The sequence below is a fragment of the Pogona vitticeps genome, chromosome 6 (genome assembly GCF_051106095.1).
Source record: "Pogona vitticeps strain Pit_001003342236 chromosome 6, PviZW2.1, whole genome shotgun sequence".
NCBI classification, from domain to species: Eukaryota; Metazoa; Chordata; class Lepidosauria; order Squamata; family Agamidae; genus Pogona; species Pogona vitticeps.
This window is the reverse complement of record NC_135788.1, coordinates 72,020,201-72,038,738: the sequence shown is the minus strand read 5'-3', so window position 1 is coordinate 72,038,738 and position 18,538 is coordinate 72,020,201. Positions and strand designations below refer to the sequence as shown.

The 18,538-nt window shown below is 43.4% G+C and overlaps 2 protein-coding genes across 51 annotated transcripts in view; both read right to left on the bottom strand.

The window, feature by feature from the left end:
- The window catches only part of CLASP2 (cytoplasmic linker associated protein 2), a 212,545-nt gene that overhangs the window by 6,403 nt on the left and 187,604 nt on the right, over positions 1–18,538 (bottom strand). For all 50 annotated transcript variants that reach the window (XM_078377537.1, XM_078377543.1, XM_078377539.1 and 47 more), the window contains 3 exons: positions 6,179–6,307; positions 4,887–5,093; positions 4,473–4,589 (listed from right to left, as the gene is read on the bottom strand). In XM_078377537.1, coding sequence (XP_078233663.1) covers positions 4,473–4,589; positions 4,887–5,093; positions 6,179–6,307 — 453 coding nt within the window. The remainder of the gene's footprint in view (positions 1–4,472; positions 4,590–4,886; positions 5,094–6,178; positions 6,308–18,538) is intronic.
- Positions 9,632–17,260, bottom strand: LOC144583559 (uncharacterized). The gene is made up of 2 exons (XM_078377568.1): positions 15,848–17,260; positions 9,632–13,579 (listed from the first exon to the last, which is right to left on the bottom strand). The coding sequence occupies exons 1-2, from the start codon at positions 16,154–16,156 to the stop codon at positions 12,815–12,817; spliced, it is 1,074 nt and encodes a 357-aa protein (XP_078233694.1). The 5' UTR covers positions 16,157–17,260; the 3' UTR covers positions 9,632–12,814.

Below are 18,538 nucleotides of genomic sequence, written 5' to 3'. Positions count from 1 at the left end.
TCAAGTGGCGTCAGTGGTCCGTTCCGTATACAGTGGTGCCTCACAAGACAAATGCCTCGCAGGACATAAGATTAACAAGACGAATGGTTTTGGCAATGGGGTGGATGACTCACAAGATGACTGTTCCTATGGCTGTGCTTTGCAAGATGAATGTTTTTCGTTTTTTGTTACTGCCTCATGTTTGCTGATTTTTATATGTTTTTCTATGATGTTTAAAGAGTTAAAGTTTTTTGACTGAAATTTTTGAAATCATCTGCACAATATGTATGGCTTTAAAGAGCACTTAATAAACTCTTTGTAAACCAAATTTGACTTTGTTGTGACTTTTTTTGCCCATATGAACGCATTAATTAGATTTCAATGCATTCCTATGGGAAAACGTGTTTCGCAAGATGAATTTTTTGCAAGACAACATTAACCGTGGAATGAATTAAATTCGTCTTGCAAGGCACCACTGTATTTCCATTTCTGGCGGACTGCCCAGCTGCATCCCTTACTTGATGTTGGGGCGCTCACCACTCTGGTCCATGCGTTCGTAATCTCAAGATTAGACCACTGTAATGAACTCTCCATGGGGCTACCTTTGAGATTGATGCGGAAACTCCAAATGGTGCAGAATGCGGCAGCCAGACTTCTCAGTGGAGTGAGGAAAAACCAACATATCACTCCCACCCTGGCCGCCTTGCATTGGTTGCCCGTACGCTTCCGCGTTAATTTCAAAGTTTTAATGATTATATACAAAGCCCTAAACGGTTTAGGATCTCAATACTTGGCGGAACGCCGCCTCCCACCTAGATCTACCCATATCACTAGATCCAGTCAGGAGGGGCGACTGAGGAGCCTAACGCCGAGGGAGGTCCAGAAAGAAAAGAAAAATATACCGGGCCTTTTCAGCAGTGGCTCCTTCTCTTTGGAACAAACTCCCCTCTGAGATCCATTTGGCCTCCTCGCTGGGTATTTTTAAAAAACAACTTAAGACCTGGTTATTCAGACAGGCCTTCCCTCCAGGCACTACTTAATTTTCTTCTTCCCATCTTGAACTATTGTTTTCATTGTATATTGCTGTAAAACTGTTACTATATATTAACTGTTTTTATCTTGTCTGTTGAGAGCCACCCAGAGTAGACAATGTCTAGATGGGTGGCATATAATAAATAAAATAGAAAGGAGACCATCAACATATCAGTAGGATGTGTGAGGCGGTGCTTCGTCACAGTGAGATCGGCCAGTTTCCAGGAGGCTCCTGAAACTAACCAAGGACACTCAGTTTCAACCCCCTCAAATTTGGGGGGGGGGAGGACTTTTACTAGGAGAAGTGAAAGTCTGAAGCAACAGAACCTGACTGAGAATGGGGGTGAGTCGGGAGATCCCTGGATTGGCCTCTCCTTGAAGTCAGAAACTGAGAAGGTGCCATTTTGGCACAGAGTTCTGAATGCCCCAAGACAGAGATCGGAAAAGTACAAAAGGATTGTGAAAAATAATCTTGACCAAACTTGAAGTAAGTGGCTTGTTTTACATATGGAACTGCTAAGGACCTAATACAATGAAGAGATTGGGTGTAGTCTGTCAGAGAAAGTGACTAGATCTGTATGTGGCCAGACTGACAAACCCTTCCCCCCTTCATCTGAGGCTTGGCTGAGAAACAGAAAGAAAGGAGGAGGAAGGGAAAGGGAGAGAAAAACAACTCTGCTTCTATTGCAGCAATAAAACTCGCTCCTGCAGGACAATATAACCATAAATTACTAATGGATTTAAATCTGTGAAGCAGCCAGAAACAGTATCGGGGAAAAGCCCTTCCTTCTGTCAACTTTTTGCCCCAAGCTATTACTGTGAATAACTACTGTGGGCACTACCTGCTGGAAAGAAATTCAGATAATACCTCCAATTATGGAACAACGAGATATCCTCAAGAATATTCAGAACATTATACTTAATGGACGGCACCAGATGAAACCAGACGGATCAGCTATTTGAACAAACTAAAGACGTGGGGACATAAATGGAATTTACAGTCAAGATAGTGAAGACGGAGAAAGAAGTGAAACTGCGATAGCAGAATCAACTTTTTAAAACCACAAACAGAGACAATCTTCTAGAAGCTTCTAGAAGAAAAAGGTGAAGATACAATGCAGTGGCCGATTTGTTAATCCTCCTTATGGAGATGTTAACAGCGGAAATGCATCAAATTACTATGAATTTTGATATGAAAGGGAGAAGAATTGAGATGATGAGACAGATTTTGTGGCAGATGAGGCAAAGGAGACAATACCTGGAGTGAAAGAAGCTCTTGAGAATGGATGCATGGTCCATAAGATGGAAAATGAAGGATGACATGATAATAGGGGCACAAAATATTGGTTAGAATATAGAGATAGAGCAGTGGAGGTAAACGTTGTTAAATCTAAGAAGGTATTTTGTGGTGAAAGAATATATGATAAACACAAATTAATGGTTATAACAGTGATTTAGCAATAGAACAATTTATTATTTATTATTATTATTTATTATATTAGATTTATACCATCTAAACCAAAGAATAATAGATATAAGATGGCAGAATAATATTAAAGCTATAAAACTAATAAACTTAAAGATAAAGTCCAAGAAAATGGAAGATTAGTAATGATAATTATCGAAAATTGTTATAATGCATTTTTTTTCTTTGTATGATTTCCATCTTTAATACAGTGGTACCTCGATTTAAGAACTTAATCTGTATTGGGACTGTGTTCTTAAGTCGAAATGTTCTTAAGTCGAAGCACCATTCCCCATAGGAATGCATTGAAAACCATTTAATCCGTATCTGCTGTTTTTTGTTCTTAAATCGAGGCGCTGTTCTTAAGTCGAAGCATTAGTTCCTATAGGAACTAATGCAAAGCTGGTTAATCCGTATCTACCACTAGGGAGTGATTTTTCTTCTTCTTTTGACCTAAGGTGAACTTAGGTCAAAAAAAGGGCAGGAAAAGTTTTTCTTTTTCTGGTTCTTAAGTCGAGGCTCCGTTCTCAAATCGAAGCAACTTTTTGCAAACGGAGCCGTTCTTAACTCAAATTGTTCTTATGTAGGGACATTCTCAAGTCGAGGTACCACTGTACAATTGTATAAGCAGATGTAAGAATACTTTTCACTCTCTGGAATTTTACCCTTTCTTACCCTTCCCCACCTCTTACCCCAGCCCCCTAACTGCACCATTTAATCCCTATGAAAATGAATAAAAATATATTTAAAAAAAACATATCAGCAGGATGTGTATAATGTGTATGCTGGTTATTTTATTTGCATAGAGGTGATTGGCAGTGATCTGAAAACAATCCTTTCAAAAATTAATTCATTGTTTCATAAAATTATTTAGTAACAGTGAATGGATGAAAATACACGATTAGACAGGATTCACATTTTAGAAGTTGCTCTTACATTCTAAAGCATTTACTTTCTTGAGATCATCATATGAAAAATATTGATTTCATGTACTCTAGCTGCTACAGATTAAATATTTTTGAATGATGATCTTGAAGTAAATGTGAGATTATACATATATTTTATTGATGGCAGTGAAAAGGTAAAATAAAACCATACATATACATGGTAACTGAAACTGGTATTAAGTTATGAATTCCCCTTTTGGCTGTGCAGGTCAGATCTATGGCAAGACAAAACTGAAAGGAATATTTGTTTCACTTTCAATTAGCACCCCAAACAGTATCTCATTTCTTGAACTTCAGAAATTTTTATTCCCAAAATACGTCTGTGAGTCTGTAACTACAACATCAAACTGACACTCTAGTTAAGTGGTAACATCCACTGCTGTTTTGCAATTCCACAGCAAGAATGCAAAGAATCCCTGTGAGAAAGAAAAGGTTATGAGAGAGTGTTTGACCCAGGGTCACACAACAATTCATGTGAGTTGGGATTTGAATGCAAGTCACTGCAGTTCTAGTTACAGCTTGACATTAACCATGGAATAAAAAAAAAAAATCAGTTCTAACAGTTATGGGGGATGTTGGGGTATTAACAAGTTTTCAGTAAGTAAATATAAGTCAAATAAACATGCCGAATCAGATCACACTGTATTTACGGCACTATAATTTTTTCAGAAATCCAAATCACCAGTGGTTGGGTTTTTTAATTTGCTGCCTGAAATGGCAGAACCTGGGAAATATCCACTACTCAGTAACGTATAATTAATGCATTTATAATAATGTATACATAATTTATGGCCTAATTAGTGTTGTAATAGGGCCTTAAGTCAAGCCTGATTTTAGAACAAACAATCCAACATCCATATATTTATCGGAGATATATGGCCTGTTTTCCAGAAATGCTTGCAATATTTCACAATATTGCAAGCATTATTGTGAAATAATGCCACTTTTTAGACAGTAACAAAAGCTTCTCCTGTCTCTTAAATTCACCCTCTTAGTAGTTAATACATGACACCAAACTAGGTTTTTGGATTTGACAGGTCTCCACCTACTTTGCTGCCTGTGAGCTGGCTGAGATGTGGTTTCAGCTCATCTCCAATTACTGCATGAATAGCTACAAGACAGAAGACACAAGCCTTTCGAACACTGCTCTCTGAGTTATCATAGCCCTAGAAAGCAAGAAAAGTTAGCATTTAAAAGTGTATAAAAAACTACATGAACAAAATTAAAAATCAAGGTCCTTACTAGTATATATATAATTAGTCAGGGAACAAACAGAACAATTCCTGCAATTATTAAGACAGAAAAAAACACTAATCAGCTTCAAAGGAATCAGTCTGGGTCAATTATATCGATCACATGTCTATTAAAAACTGAGCAGTCACAGAAAAGCTATCTGATTTTAATTCGTTGCTATTTACCAACTTTCCACAACTCATTCTTGCACATGTATTATAACTTCTTACCTGTATAAGACCTGGTACTATTTCTGGCAAGAGCTGAGCAAGTGTTTCTTTAGGTACTCTTTCTATGACTTTCGTCTGCATTTTGATTGCAGCCAGATTGATAGGGTAATCTGCTGTTTGAATAATGGGGCAAAGTACTTTGATGCACTGATCTGGACTAATGGATGTAGCAAGCATAGTAGCAGCTTCTTCAGCCGATCTTACTACCTAAAATAATAAACAGAAACACAGAGAAACAATTAAATTGCATTGGTTCAATTCCACTTTGGATGTTTTAATAAAATCATGTAGAGAATGAAATATAAATAATATTTTGCTGTATAACTTAATGCCTCTAGAAGAGCAGCCTGTCAGTAATGGGCCAGATTGTCAAAACACTGTTCAACACCCCCAAACTTGAAAATACAAATAGCTGTCTCTAACAATAAAGAAATTTATCAGTCCAAGCATTTGGATGTTTCATTCCCTACGTTGAAGTCAGCTTCTTTGATTTTCATTAAAAAGCAGTGCTTTTCAATAAAAATCCTGCTCAAATAAGCCCCCCCAGTCCCCATTAATTCAAAACTGTAATCCACAACTGACTTGCAGCTATATTTTAATTTACTACTTTATATTTAGACCTGACACCAAGACAAATATTTCACTTCCTCTATTATATATTCTAGAGCAAGTTCAGCTTCTTAAACTGTAATGCTTATTAACTTTTGCAGAAGTATATTTTAATATAATGAATAAAAGACACACTAATGAATAAAGGTGTGAAAATAAAGGAAGGTTTAACAACAATGCAGACATGGTAAACATTATCCAGTTGCATTCACAAAGGTGTGCAAGCCTCTGGAATATCACATCGCTGAGCAACATATACACATGAAGCAACTTCATGGGTGGAAAAAATTATGTGGAGACCCAGAAGTACTGATTATTTTTAGGTGTCTGATGAGTAAGATGTATCATCATTATCAGTGCATCTTACTGATGTTCATATTAATAAAAGTTGCTCTGCAACTTATAAACCTTCCTTAACTGAGAAATAGTTCCTCCATACAAAATCTGTGGTACCAGACATTTATTTTGGTTGAATTTTTCAGAGCTATATGAATGATAGTTCCTCTAAGTTTGATATGCTTGCAATCATGGCTTGAAACTGGATGCACCCCCAACATTTGGGGGGTCCCCTTGCTCAGCCTATGGGCCCTTTATGCAATATCTATATTTGTTTTAATTTTTAACACCACATTAATTCTCCACATCTTCAAGGGTAAATCAAGCCTAAAGAAGAATATACTAACCTCTTTATGAGGGTCTTTATGAGCTTCCAGAGTCTTCATGATTGTGAGCTCAGCATAATTTCTAAATCTTGCTGGTTGGTGCCTTAAAATTTCTCTTAAGACTTTCAATGCCAGTGCCCTAATTGCATGCTGAAAATATAAACATACTTGCTTAGCCTTTTTTACATAGTTTTAGTCAATTTTTTTACTGTTGGTCTATGAAAACTTAGGGTGTTCCTGTATTGTGATTTATCCTGTGATTTGTCCCACTGTTGTTATGGTTATGTTTGGTATATTCTACAGCGGCTACACAACACACCGCTAAATCAAAAAAGAAGAAGTTTCTTACCTGTAACTCTGGTTCTTTGAGTGGTCATCTGTGAATTCACACTAATGGGTTAATCTGCGTCTGAGCAGAGCAGCCTCGGAAGCTTCTATAGCTTTAAGCACTTGGTTCCAAGACCTCCCACATAGGCTATATCACCGCCCCAGGCACCCAGTGCCTCAGTTCCAAGGAATCGACCGCCGCTGCCCAGCATGCGGTGGCACATGTGACGGACAGCGGGGAGGAGGGTGGTGAATTCACAGATGACCACTCGAAGAACCAGAGTTACAGGTAAGTAACTTCTTTTTCTCCTTCGTGGTCTCTGTGAATACACACTAATGGGTGACTAGCAAGCTGACTAACCCGGAGGAGGGACGTCACAAAAGTGCAGAAGCCAGGACAGCTTAACCTACCGCAGCCTCAGCCTTTGCTCGTACAACCAGACGGTTGTGTGAGATGAAGATAGACAGAGTGGTCCATGTGGCTGCCCGGCAGATATTCGCGATGTGCACTCCATGGAGAAAGGTCATTGAGGATGCTACAGCTCTAGTAGAGTAAGCTCTCACTGGTCCTGGAAGAGGAGTCTCTGCCAAGTCATAGGCAAGATGGATGGTCTGGACTAAGCATTTAGAGATGGACTGAGAGGAAGCTGGTGCTTCCAAGGAGGGGCCAGCAAAGGTGACAAAGAGACGTTGTGAGGCATGAAAAGTGGTCGTGCGGTGCACATAATAAGACAGAGCACGCTTCACATCTAGAGCGTGCAGAGCCGACTCAAGTGATGAAGATGGACAATTGGCTGGTTCCAATGGAAGGCAGAAGATACCTTAGACAGGAAGGTAAGGTCTGGTTGCAGGATCACCTTGTCTGTATGAAATTGCAGAAAGGAGGCTTGCTGTCAGTGCAGCCAGTTCTCCAGCCCTGTGAGCTGAGGTTATGGACAGGAGAAAGACTGTTTCGAGGTTTAGCAAGCGGAGTGATGCTGGCACCAAGGACTCAAAGGGAGGCCTCACAAGCCGCCAAAAAACTAATTGGAGAGACCATTGAGGTGTTAGTGGTCTATAGGCAGGGCGCATATTTTCCAGGCCTTGGAAAATTGCTTGAAGGTAGAATGGGCCAGTCCCAGGCGAAACAGGTGCAGGAGAAACTGAAGGAATGTGTCCAGAGACATTGGCCTAGTAGGCAAATGTAGTCTTGATGGAAAGTGACAGAACGCCTACCCATTATAGCAGTAGGTCAAGACAGTAGAAGGTTTGCGAGCATGATTGAGCACGACTGTTACAGTCGGGGAAGTAGCCAAGCCGTCAGGTGGAGGGACTTGAGGTCCAGATGAAATATCTGACCCGTGAGACAGTAGATGAGGGACCAGCTCCAGTCTGATGTATTCTGCAACCCTCAAAAGCAGGATCAAGAGCCATGGCTGGTGAGGGGACCAAGCATGATGTTCGCACTCTCATGTTGGACTCAAATGGCAGTCCTTTGAAGAAGGGGGAAATGTGGAAACCTGTAGAGGAGGCCCCATGACCAATTCATTAGGAAGGCGTTCCCTAGGGAGTTGCGGCCAATGCGGGCCTGGGAGCAGAACCTGGCCCACTTCTTGTTTGTCTGGGATGCAAAAACGTCTCTCTGGAGTCCCCCATCAATAACAAGAGGGGGCAAAAGATGGCATCGCCGAGAGCCCACTCGTAAGAGCACGACTGTAGTCTGCTGAGATGGTCTCCTAAGGAATTGTTCCTGTCTGCCAAATGTACAGCCACTGGATAAATGTGGTGAGCATAACACCATCCAAAAGGTTGATTGTGTGAAAGAGAAGGCGTAATGAGTGCTGCCCTGCTTGTTTATATAATAAACTGCAGTGGCATGGTCTGATGTGACCTGGACTATCCAACCACGGAGTAAAGGCTCGAAGACCCCAAAGGCCTTGGTGATTGCCAGGAGCACCAGCACATTGATATGGAGGCCAGCTTCTATCATGGACCATGGACAGCATGGTGGTATAGACAAGCCCCCCAGCCTGACTGGCTGGCATCCTCAGTTTACTGAACTATCAGGGTCAAGAGACCAAAGGGTCTCCCTATCCGCAGGTTGGGGGGTTCTCCACCTGTCCAGTTGTGCAACAAGTTCCGGCATAACCTGGAGCAATGTGGATTGGTGGTCGCAAGATGTCCGAAACAGTGAGAGATACAGTGGGGTCTCGACTTACAAACTTAATCCATATTGGAAGGCAGTTCGCAGGTCGAAAAGTTCGTAGGTCGAATCTGCATTTCCCATAGGAATGCACTGAAAACCACTTAATCCGTATCTGCTCTTTTCCATCCATAGAAACTAATGGAAAGCTGCTATTCTGCCTTCTGCCACTAGAGGGGGATATTTTTTATTTTTTTCTTAGGTCAAGAAAAGTTCAGGAAAGGAAGGGGGAGGCAGAGAACAGTTTTAAAAGCACTTTTGAAATCTTTTTTTCCCAACGAAGCCAATTTTAAAGCATGTTTAACACAGAGACAGGAGTCTGGAATTCACCTTAGCCCAGTCTTTGCAAGCCAGAATTCTGACCCACAGATTTTTTCAGCAAAAACACAGACAGGCAGGAGTCTGGAACTCACATCTTGACCCAGGCTTTGCAAGACAGAATGCCTGACCCACACAATTCTTCTGCAAAAACACAGACAGGTAGGATTTTGGAACTCACACCTTAACCCAGTCTTTGCAAACCAGAATGCCTGACCCACACAATTCTTCAGCACAAAGACACACAGCTCTTTTCCAACCAAACCAACCCAACCCAACGGGAGGGAGGGAGGGAACAATGAGGAAAAGAAGAAAGAAAGAATGAAAGAAAGAACAAAAGAAAGAACGAAAGAACGAACGAAAGAAAGAAAGAAAGAACGAAAGAACGAACGAACGAACGAACGAACGAACGAACGAACGAAAGAAAGAAAGAAAGAAAGAAAGAAAGAAAGAAAGAAAGAAAGAAAGAAAGAAAGAAAGAAAGAAAGAAAGAAAGAAAGAAAGAAAGAAAGAAAGAAAGAAAGAAAGAAAGAAAGAAAGAAAGAAAAGGTCATTGTGACAACCCCAGACCTACTGGAGTATACCACACTTTAATTAAGCTGCCACCAACCATTCCCTATAAGAAGTCACACAGACCAGGAATGGATTTTTAACAAACAAAAGAACAAGGTTTATTTAAATAACAAACAGGGTAAATAAAATGATCAGGTAAATAAGATACTGTAACGTGGCTTAGTCTCAATCATACATACATCAGATTGGTTCACACAGAACCCTTTAAAGTAAAGCACAGACCCTGAACCTATCAGTTCTGGCTACCTATAAAGAAACCTGAACCTATCAGGTATGTACCAACTGACACACAGTTGTACTCAGTCTGACACACAGACTCCCACTCCTCACTCTCCACACAAGCTCCACATATATATACAGTACAGCACCTCCCCCCTGATGTCCCGCCTTCCACTCCCCATAGGATGGAACTTTCCCTCCAAACCCATGACAGACAGGTACCATCAGTGCTGTATGTGACACCTCCCCTCTTTATAAGTTGTTTTGCAGGGGAAAAGCTAAAGTGCTTTTCTCCAAAAAAACAACCAGGATCAAAACACACAAAAACAGTTATACATTAACATACAATACCATAACCCATACTTACACTCTAGGTTAAACATATCAATTAGGCATTTAAACATTCATATTTACAATACATTAAGTTACCTTTATTAATACAAACCAAGCATGTTTAATAAACAGGTACAATTAACTTTTGGTCACCAAAATATATACATAGTCCATGTTTCTTCGCCGTCTTCACTCTTCGGGTCTTCTTGACAAGGCGTCAGCAACACAGTTCATTGACCCTCTGACCACCTTCACTTCAAAGTCATAATCTTGCAGGTTTAAAGCCCACCTCATAAGTTTACTATTGTGGGTTTTCATTGTCTTTAACCACTGCAGTGGTGAGTGGTCAGTGCACAGAACAAAATGTCTTCCCCAGATGTAAGGTTTGGCCTTCTGAATCGCGTATACTATGGCCAGGCACTCCTTTTCCACGGTTGCCAAATGTCTCTCACCTTTCTGGAGTTTCCTACTCAGGTAGGACACTGGATGCTGGTCACCATTTTCATCCTCCTGGCAAAGAACTGCTCCTACCCTGCTGTTAGACGCATCGGTGTAGATGATGAACTCCCGGTCGAAGTCTGGAGCACGCAGCACTGGATACTGGACGAGCGCCTCCTTCAACCTCTGGAACGCCTCCTCACAGTCGCTGGTCCACGGGATGCGGTCATCAGTCTTCTTCCGCGTCAGATCGGTCAGCGGAGTCGCTATCTCGCTAAACCTCGGGATGAACTTTCTGTAGTAGCCCACCAACCCAAGAAATGATTTGACTTTTTTCTTGGTGTTGGGTCTGGGCCAATCACGAACGGCTTCTATCTTGGCCTCTAGGGGTCTGATCACTCCTCCCCCTACTATGTGACCCAAGTATTTTATTTCTGGGCTACCCAGCTGCAGTTTGTTCTCTTTGCAGGGCCTAGGCCACAGCACTTCCTCCCCTGGGTTAAAGTGCCTCTCCCTGGCTTTCTGCTCATACCAGGTTTTCTGTCTGACCTTCTGAGCTTGCAGGTTTTCTGCTGCTAGCTCTAGGTTTCTCTTCAGGTCAATCATTAAAGTGTCTATATACGTCACAACATCTTGTGGGTCATCCTGGGTGATCTGCTCCCAATTTTGCTTGATTAAATCAAGTGGCCCTTTCACCCTTCTCCCAAACAAAAGTTCAAACGGACTGAACCCGGTACTGGCTTATGGCACTGATCGATAAGCAAACAAAAGGGATTGCAGCTTCTGGTCCCAATTGTTTGGATTCTCTGCCAAGTAAGCCGTAATCATGCGCATCAGAGTCCCATTGAACTTCTCCGTTAACCCATTACTTTCGGGGTGATAGGCAGTGGTTTCCTTGTGTTTAATTCCACAGATTTGCCATAACCGTTTCATGAGCTTTGATGTAAACGATGTGCCCAAATCTGTGATTATTTCTGAGGCAAATCCCATCCTGGACATATACCCCACCAAGGCATCTGCCACTGTGTTAGTTTCGATGTTAGTCAAGGGTATGGCTTCGGGGTACCTCGTGGCATGGTCCACAATGGTGAGAATGAACCTGTTCCCCCTCTTTGTGGCCTTGGGCAAAGGTCCCACAATATCCACTCCTATACATTTGAACGGGGTGTCAATCACAGGCAAAGGGCACAACTTCGCTTTGGTCCTGTCACGGTTATTCCCCTGCCTCTGACACACATCACATTGTTTACAGAACTCCTTATCTGCTTCCCTATTTCAGGCCAGTAAAAATTTTGTGTGATTCTCTGCTGGGTTTTGTTCACCCCTAAGTGCGCAGCAAACATGTCAGAGTGCCCCCTTTGTAAGATCATGGGGCGATACTTTTCAGGTACCACTAGCTGACTTCTGATCCCATCTCCCCCTTTTGAGATATTCATCAGGGTCTCTCTATATAAAATTCCCTTTTTCTCATGAAATCTCGCTGTGGTTTCAGGTGTTAGCGGGGTGTCTGTCACCTGTTCAAAACACTTTCGGAGAGTGGCGTCTGCCTTTTGCTCTTGGCCAAATTTGCTGTCTGTGGTTAAGGTTTCTACCACAGCTTCGGGACTCCCCTCATCTGCTTCCGTCTCGGGCTCTTCAGTACCCCCCTGAACTGTCCCCGTGGTGGCTTGTGAACGTGTAATCACTAGCACCCGTTTCACATGTTCAGCCAGGTCATTTCCCACGAGCACGGCTGCTGGCAGAGTCGATGAAATCGCTAGCCGCCAAACTCCCCTCCAGCCTTGAAAGCTCACAGGTACCTCAGCTACTGGCAGTGAGATCACCTGTCCCTCAATCCCTGCCACCTTCAGGCTCTCATTTGGGATTATATACTCCCTAGGAATAATGTCTGGATGGCCCAGGGTCACCTGGGAACAAGTATCCCTTAGCCCCCTATACTGATGGTCGAGTATTCCTACGTCCACCCCTGCAGTCTCAAACAATTGTGAATCTGTTCTCACTAGTAAGCAGCGCTTGACCTCCACAAGAGGACCATTTTCCCCAGCCTGATCAGCAGATGTAACTGTTCCAGACTGAGTAGCCATGGCAACAGGCTCCCTCAGTGACAAGGAGCTTTGCTCTTTCTGGACACAGAACACAGCTTTTGGCTTGGTTCCACTCAAATCATGAGGCAAATTTCCCTTCAGCTGCTTTAATTTCTCACACTCTGAGATTAGATGGCCCTTTCCTTGACAGAAATAACATTTTCTGCTGTATTTTGAGTCTTTCTAATCTGGTTTTGGTTTTCCCTCCAAAATCTGAGGTCTTTGTGGTTTCATGTCTGAGGGCTTCCCTTCAACATGGGCCCCTCCCCCTTGCTGGTTTTTCCCTGGTCCCTGAGAGTACTTGCTGTAGGTTTCCTTGGATTTACCTACAGATTTCCCCTCAGCACCTAAGGGCTTTCTTATTTGGTAAATAAAATCTGCGATCTCTGCCGCCTCTGTCACAGATTTCGGTTTCCTCTCCCTCACCTGGAACTTCAGTTCCCCATGCAGGACTGAATAAAACTGTTCCAGCGCTATCAGGTCTTTGAGCTGCTGGAAGGTCTCTGTCCCCTCCTGAGACAGCCATTTCTCTAGCAGCCTCACCAGTTGAGCCCCCACTTGGGTAAAAGTCTGCTCTGGTTTCTTTGTGAGTGACCTGAATCTTTGCCTCAGCTGTTCCGCATTTATCCCATGTCTGGCAAACACCAGTTTTTTAAACTCAGCGAAATCTTTCAACAGTTCCACTGGCATCTCCGCATAGACTTCTGCCAGGCTGCCACTGATTAAAGATCGCATAATGGTCATCTTCTCAGTTTCCCTTACTGAGAAGTCCACAAACGCTCTTTCCACGAGGGAAAAGAACACCTCAGGGCAATCTCCCTTGTGGTACACAGGGAATTTCTTCAGGTCAGTTTTAGACAGGCTGCCTTCCCCATTCCCTGGGTTCCCCTCATTATTATTGTTATTACTATTTCTATTCATTATCTCCAGCTTCTTCAGCTCAAACGCCTGTTACATACAGCACTGATGTTACCTGTCTGTCATGGGTTTGGAGGGAAAGTTCCATCCTATGGGGAGTGGAAGGCGGGACATCAGGAGGAGGGGCTGTACTGTATATATATGTGAAGCCTGTGTGAAGAAGTTTGGAAGCTGGAAGAAGCTGGGAGAAGAGCTGAGAGAAGAAGCTTGAGTGGGAGTCTGTGTGTCAGACAGGGTACTACTGTGTGTCAGTCAGTACCAACCTGATAGGTTCAGGTGTCTGTAGGGTTAGCCAGAACTGATAGGTTCAGGGTCTGTGCTTTAGTTAAATGCGTTCTGTGTGAACCAAACTAGTGTATGTATGATTGAGACTAAGCCACGTTACTGTATCTTATACATTTGATCATTTTATTTTCCCTGTGTGTTATGTAAATAAACCTTGTTCTTTTATTTGTTAAAAATCCATCCCTGGTCTGTGTGACTTCTTATAGGGAATGGTTGGTGGCAGCTTAGTGTAAAGTGTGGCATCCTCCAGTAGGTCTGGGGTTTGTCACATTGATTCCCCATGCAGGACTGAGTAAAACTGTTCCAGCGCTATCAAGTCTTTGAGCTGCTGGAAGGTCTCTGTTCCCTCCTGAGATAGCCATTTCTCTAGCAGCCTCACCAGTTGGGCCCCCACTTGGGTAAAAGTCTGCTCTGGTTTCTTGGTGAGTGACCTGAATCTTTGCCTCAGCTGTTCCGCATTTATCCCATGTCTGGCAAACACCAGTTTTTTAAACTCTGCAAAATCTTTTAACAGCTCCTCTGGCATCTCTGCATAGACTTCTGCCAGGCTGCCACTGATTAAAGATCGCATAATGGTCATCTTCTCAGTTTCCCTTACTGAGAAGTCCACAAACGCTCTTTCCACTAGGGAAAAGAACACCTCAGGGCAATCTCCCTTGTGGTATACAGGGAATTTCTTCAGGTCAGTTTTAGACAATTGACCTCCCTCAGAATCCCTATTGTTATTATTGTTCTGGTTCATCATTTCCAATTTTCTTAACTCAAAGGCCATCCTCTCTCTCTCCAACGCCATTCTTTCTTCTCTTTCCATTTTCTCTCTCTCTAATTCAAATTGTCTCTGCCTCTCCCTTTCCTTTTCCTCCATTTCCCTCACCCTCAGTTCATGCTGTTGGGCTATGAGCAATTTTCTGAGTTCAGGGTTCTGTTCTCCCGTGCTGTCACCCTGCACTGAGCCAAATTCATCCTCAGAACCTTGGTCCACCTGGGGTTCCCTCACTTCACCCATTTCTGCCATTTGGCTTCGAGTCAAGGGCATAATCCCCCCCCCCCAGAACAGGCTGCTTTCAAAAGTCAAGCCTCAAAATAAAGCGACCACTTTTTTTTTCTTTCTTTCTTTTGCCTCAGAACCAGCTTTCTATAGATTGCTGCTGTTCTTCAGCACTAACTTGCAACTGTAGCCAGCCAGAGTCTACCCCCCTCTGCTAGGCCTCTCAGCAGACAAGCTAGATCACTGCTACTTTACACAGTTTTGCCTCAGCCTTTTTCCCGCCAAAACAAGTTGCCTCAGAGCTCCCTAATCTAGTCTCCCCAGTTGGCACGTTCTTCCACTAGCGCACCTCCCCGTGAGGTACGCCTAGAAGATTACCTACGCGCCCTCAGATTGTCCCTGACTAGACCCCCCTTGCTCTGGGCACACTTGCCAAGGCTTTGCTGGACCACTGGACAACTGGACCAGTCGTATCCCACACGCTGGACACCAATCAATGTGACAAACCCCAGACCTACTGGAGGATGCCACACTTTACACTAAGCTGCCACCAACCATTCCCTATAAGAAGTCACACAGACCAGGGATGGATTTTTAACAAATAAAAGAACAAGGTTTATTTACATAACACACAGGGAAAATAAAATGATCAAATGTATAAGATACAGTAACGTGGCTTAGTCTCAATCATACATACACTAGTTTGGTTCACACAGAACGCATTTAACTAAAGCACAGACCCTGAACCTATCAGTTCTGGCTAACCCTACAGACACCTGAACCTATCAGGTTGGTACTGACTGACACACAGTAGTACCCTGTCTGACACACAGACTCCCACTCAAGCTTCTTCTCTCAGCTCTTCTCCCAGCTTCTTCCAGCTTCCAAACTTCTTCACACAGGCTTCACATATATATACAGTACAGCCCCTCCTCCTGATGTCCCGCCTTCCACTCCCCATAGGATGGAACTTTCCCTCCAAACCCATGACAGACAGGTAACATCAGTGCTGTATGTAACAACGCCATTTTCTCTAACTCAAATTGTCTTTGCCTCTCCCTTTCCCTTTCCTGTTTCTCTTCCTTTTCCATTTCAAATTGTCTCTGTTTCTCTCTTTCCCTTTGCTCCATTTCAACTTGCCTTTGTTTCTCTTCCCTTTCTATTTCCCTCATCCTCAGTTCATGCTGTTGGGCTAGGACCATTTTTCTGAGTTCTGGGTTCTGTTCTCCCGTGCTCACATCCTGCACTGAGCCAAATTCCTCCTCAGAACCTTGGTCTACCTGTGGGTCTCTTACTTCCCCCATTTCTGCCATTTGGCTTCGAGTCAAGGGCATAATCCCCCCAGAACAGGCTGCCTTCAAAAGTCAAGCCTCAAAATAAAGCGACGACTTTTTTTTTTCCTTTTGCCTCAGAAACAGCCTTCTATAGATTGCTGCTGTTCCTTCAGCACTAACTTGCAACTGTTGCCAGGCAGAATCCACCCCCTCTGCTAGGCCTCTCAGCAGACAGGCTAGATCACTGTTACTTCACACAGCTTTGCCTCAGCCCTTTCCCGCCAAAACGGGTTGCCTCAGAGCTCCCTAATCTAGTCCCCAATCTGAGGTGGCATGTTCTTCCACTAGCGTACCTCCCCGTGAGGTAAGCCTAGAAGATTACCTACGCGCTCTCAGATTGTCCCTGACTAGACCCCCCTTGCTCTGGGCACGCCTGCCAAGGCTTTGCTGGACCACTGGACTACTGGACCAGTCGTATCCCACACGCTGGACACCAATCAATGTGACAACCCCAGACCTACTGGAGTATACCACACTTTAATTAAGCTGCCACCAACCATTCCCTATAAGAAGTCACACAGACCAGGAATGGATTTTTAACAAACAAAAGAACAAGGTTTATTTAAATAACAAACAGGGTAAATAAAATGATCAGGTAAATAAGATACTGTAACGTGGCTTAGTCTCAATCATACATACATCAGATTGGTTCACACAGAACCCTTTAAAGTAAAGCACAGACCCTGAACCTATCAGTTCTGGCTACCTATAAAGAAACCTGAACCTATCAGGTATGTACCAACTGACACACAGTTGTACTCAGTCTGACACACAGACTCCCACTCCTCACTCTCCACACAAGCTCCAAATATATATACAGTACAGCACCTCCCCCCTGATGTCCCGCCTTCCACTCCCCATAGGATGGAACTTTCCCTCCAAACCCATGACAGACAGGTACCATCAGTGCTGTATGTGACAGTCATCACTGGGGCACACAGAACCCTCAGACAGACAGAGAGAGAGAGAGAGAGAGAGAGAAGGGGGGGGGAGTTTGGAGGCTAAAACACATTTCAATCAACACATTTTAACCAAAACATTTTTAAAACCAGCAACTTTTAAACAAATCAGGAACAAAGCAACTTTTAACCTAACAAACAAACCTACCCACCCACCCACCCACCCACCCACTTATCTTTCGTTGTCTTCTTTCTGGAGGACAATAAAGCTGGAAATAAAACATTGCTGCTTTTCCCTTGCCCCCGGGAGGCTTCTGAAAGCGGGGGAGCTTTATTCCTCAGTGCTGAGCAAGCCTCCAGCAGCCTCTTCAGAGCCAGCCGATCAGCTGTTAGGTGGGGAAAGGTGGGGCAGGAGCAGAGAAGAGCACAAAATGGCTGCCAGGCTCCCTTCTGGGTGTCGGCTTTTATCTGTTTGCTGCTCTTTTTCCTGCAGTTCGGGGGCTACCAAGACCTGGTGAGTGACTTTCTTTTATTTATTTTTAAGTTTCTGACCTTTTTTTCCCCTCCAGAAGCCTCTAAAGGGAGGGGACACTTTTTTCCTTTTGGTAACTCGAGGGAAGTTCGTATGTCAGGTTCGTATTTCCCTATTGGGCGGGTTCGTAAGTTGAATTGTTCGCAAGTAGGGCTGTTTGTAAGTCGAGACCCCACTGTACCAGGCTTGAAGGGACCGCATCTTCAGTCGAACATGCTGTACCACAGCTGTGGTAGATGCCATCAGCCCCAGAAGTTGCTGAACCTGTAGAAAGGGATCCAAGTGTCTGAGGAAAAGGAGCATAACAAACCATGCATTTTTCACTATTTTGTTGTCAGGGAGAATAGCTTGCCCCATGAAAATGTCCAAAGTCGCACCAATTTAATTTACACGTTGTGTAGGTTGCAAAGTTGACTTCTCTATATTGACCTTTAGTCCTAATGCTGACAAAAGAGACAGGGTCAAGGACGTGTATTTACAAGCTTGTGATTTGGACACAACGACCAGGAGCCAGTTATTCAAACATGGGGTAAACAGTGATTCCTCCAACTGAAAACATGAGAAAGCATAGATGGTCTGACCAGATGCTAGCATGAAATAAGCATCTTTCAGGTCAAACACAGTAAACTAATCCCCTGGATGTCACATGTGAATAACAGAGTCCAGAGAAACCATACGGAATCTTTGTGGAGTAATGAAAGAATTCAGGCCTCTAAGGTCAAGGATGGGTCGGAGGCCTCCATCCTTTTTGGGGATGGTGCCAAGGAACAATGGCATATTTTCGTAACAGGCCAGAATTTCATCTTCCAAAGGGGAAGGGGAGTGGCCTTAAAGTGGCCTGTGACAGGGGATAAATCAAATTCAACGGTATAGCCGGTAGCTATGATAGAGAGTACCCAAGTGTCAGACATGAAGGAACACCAATTGGAAAGAAAAGGGGTCAAATGGACT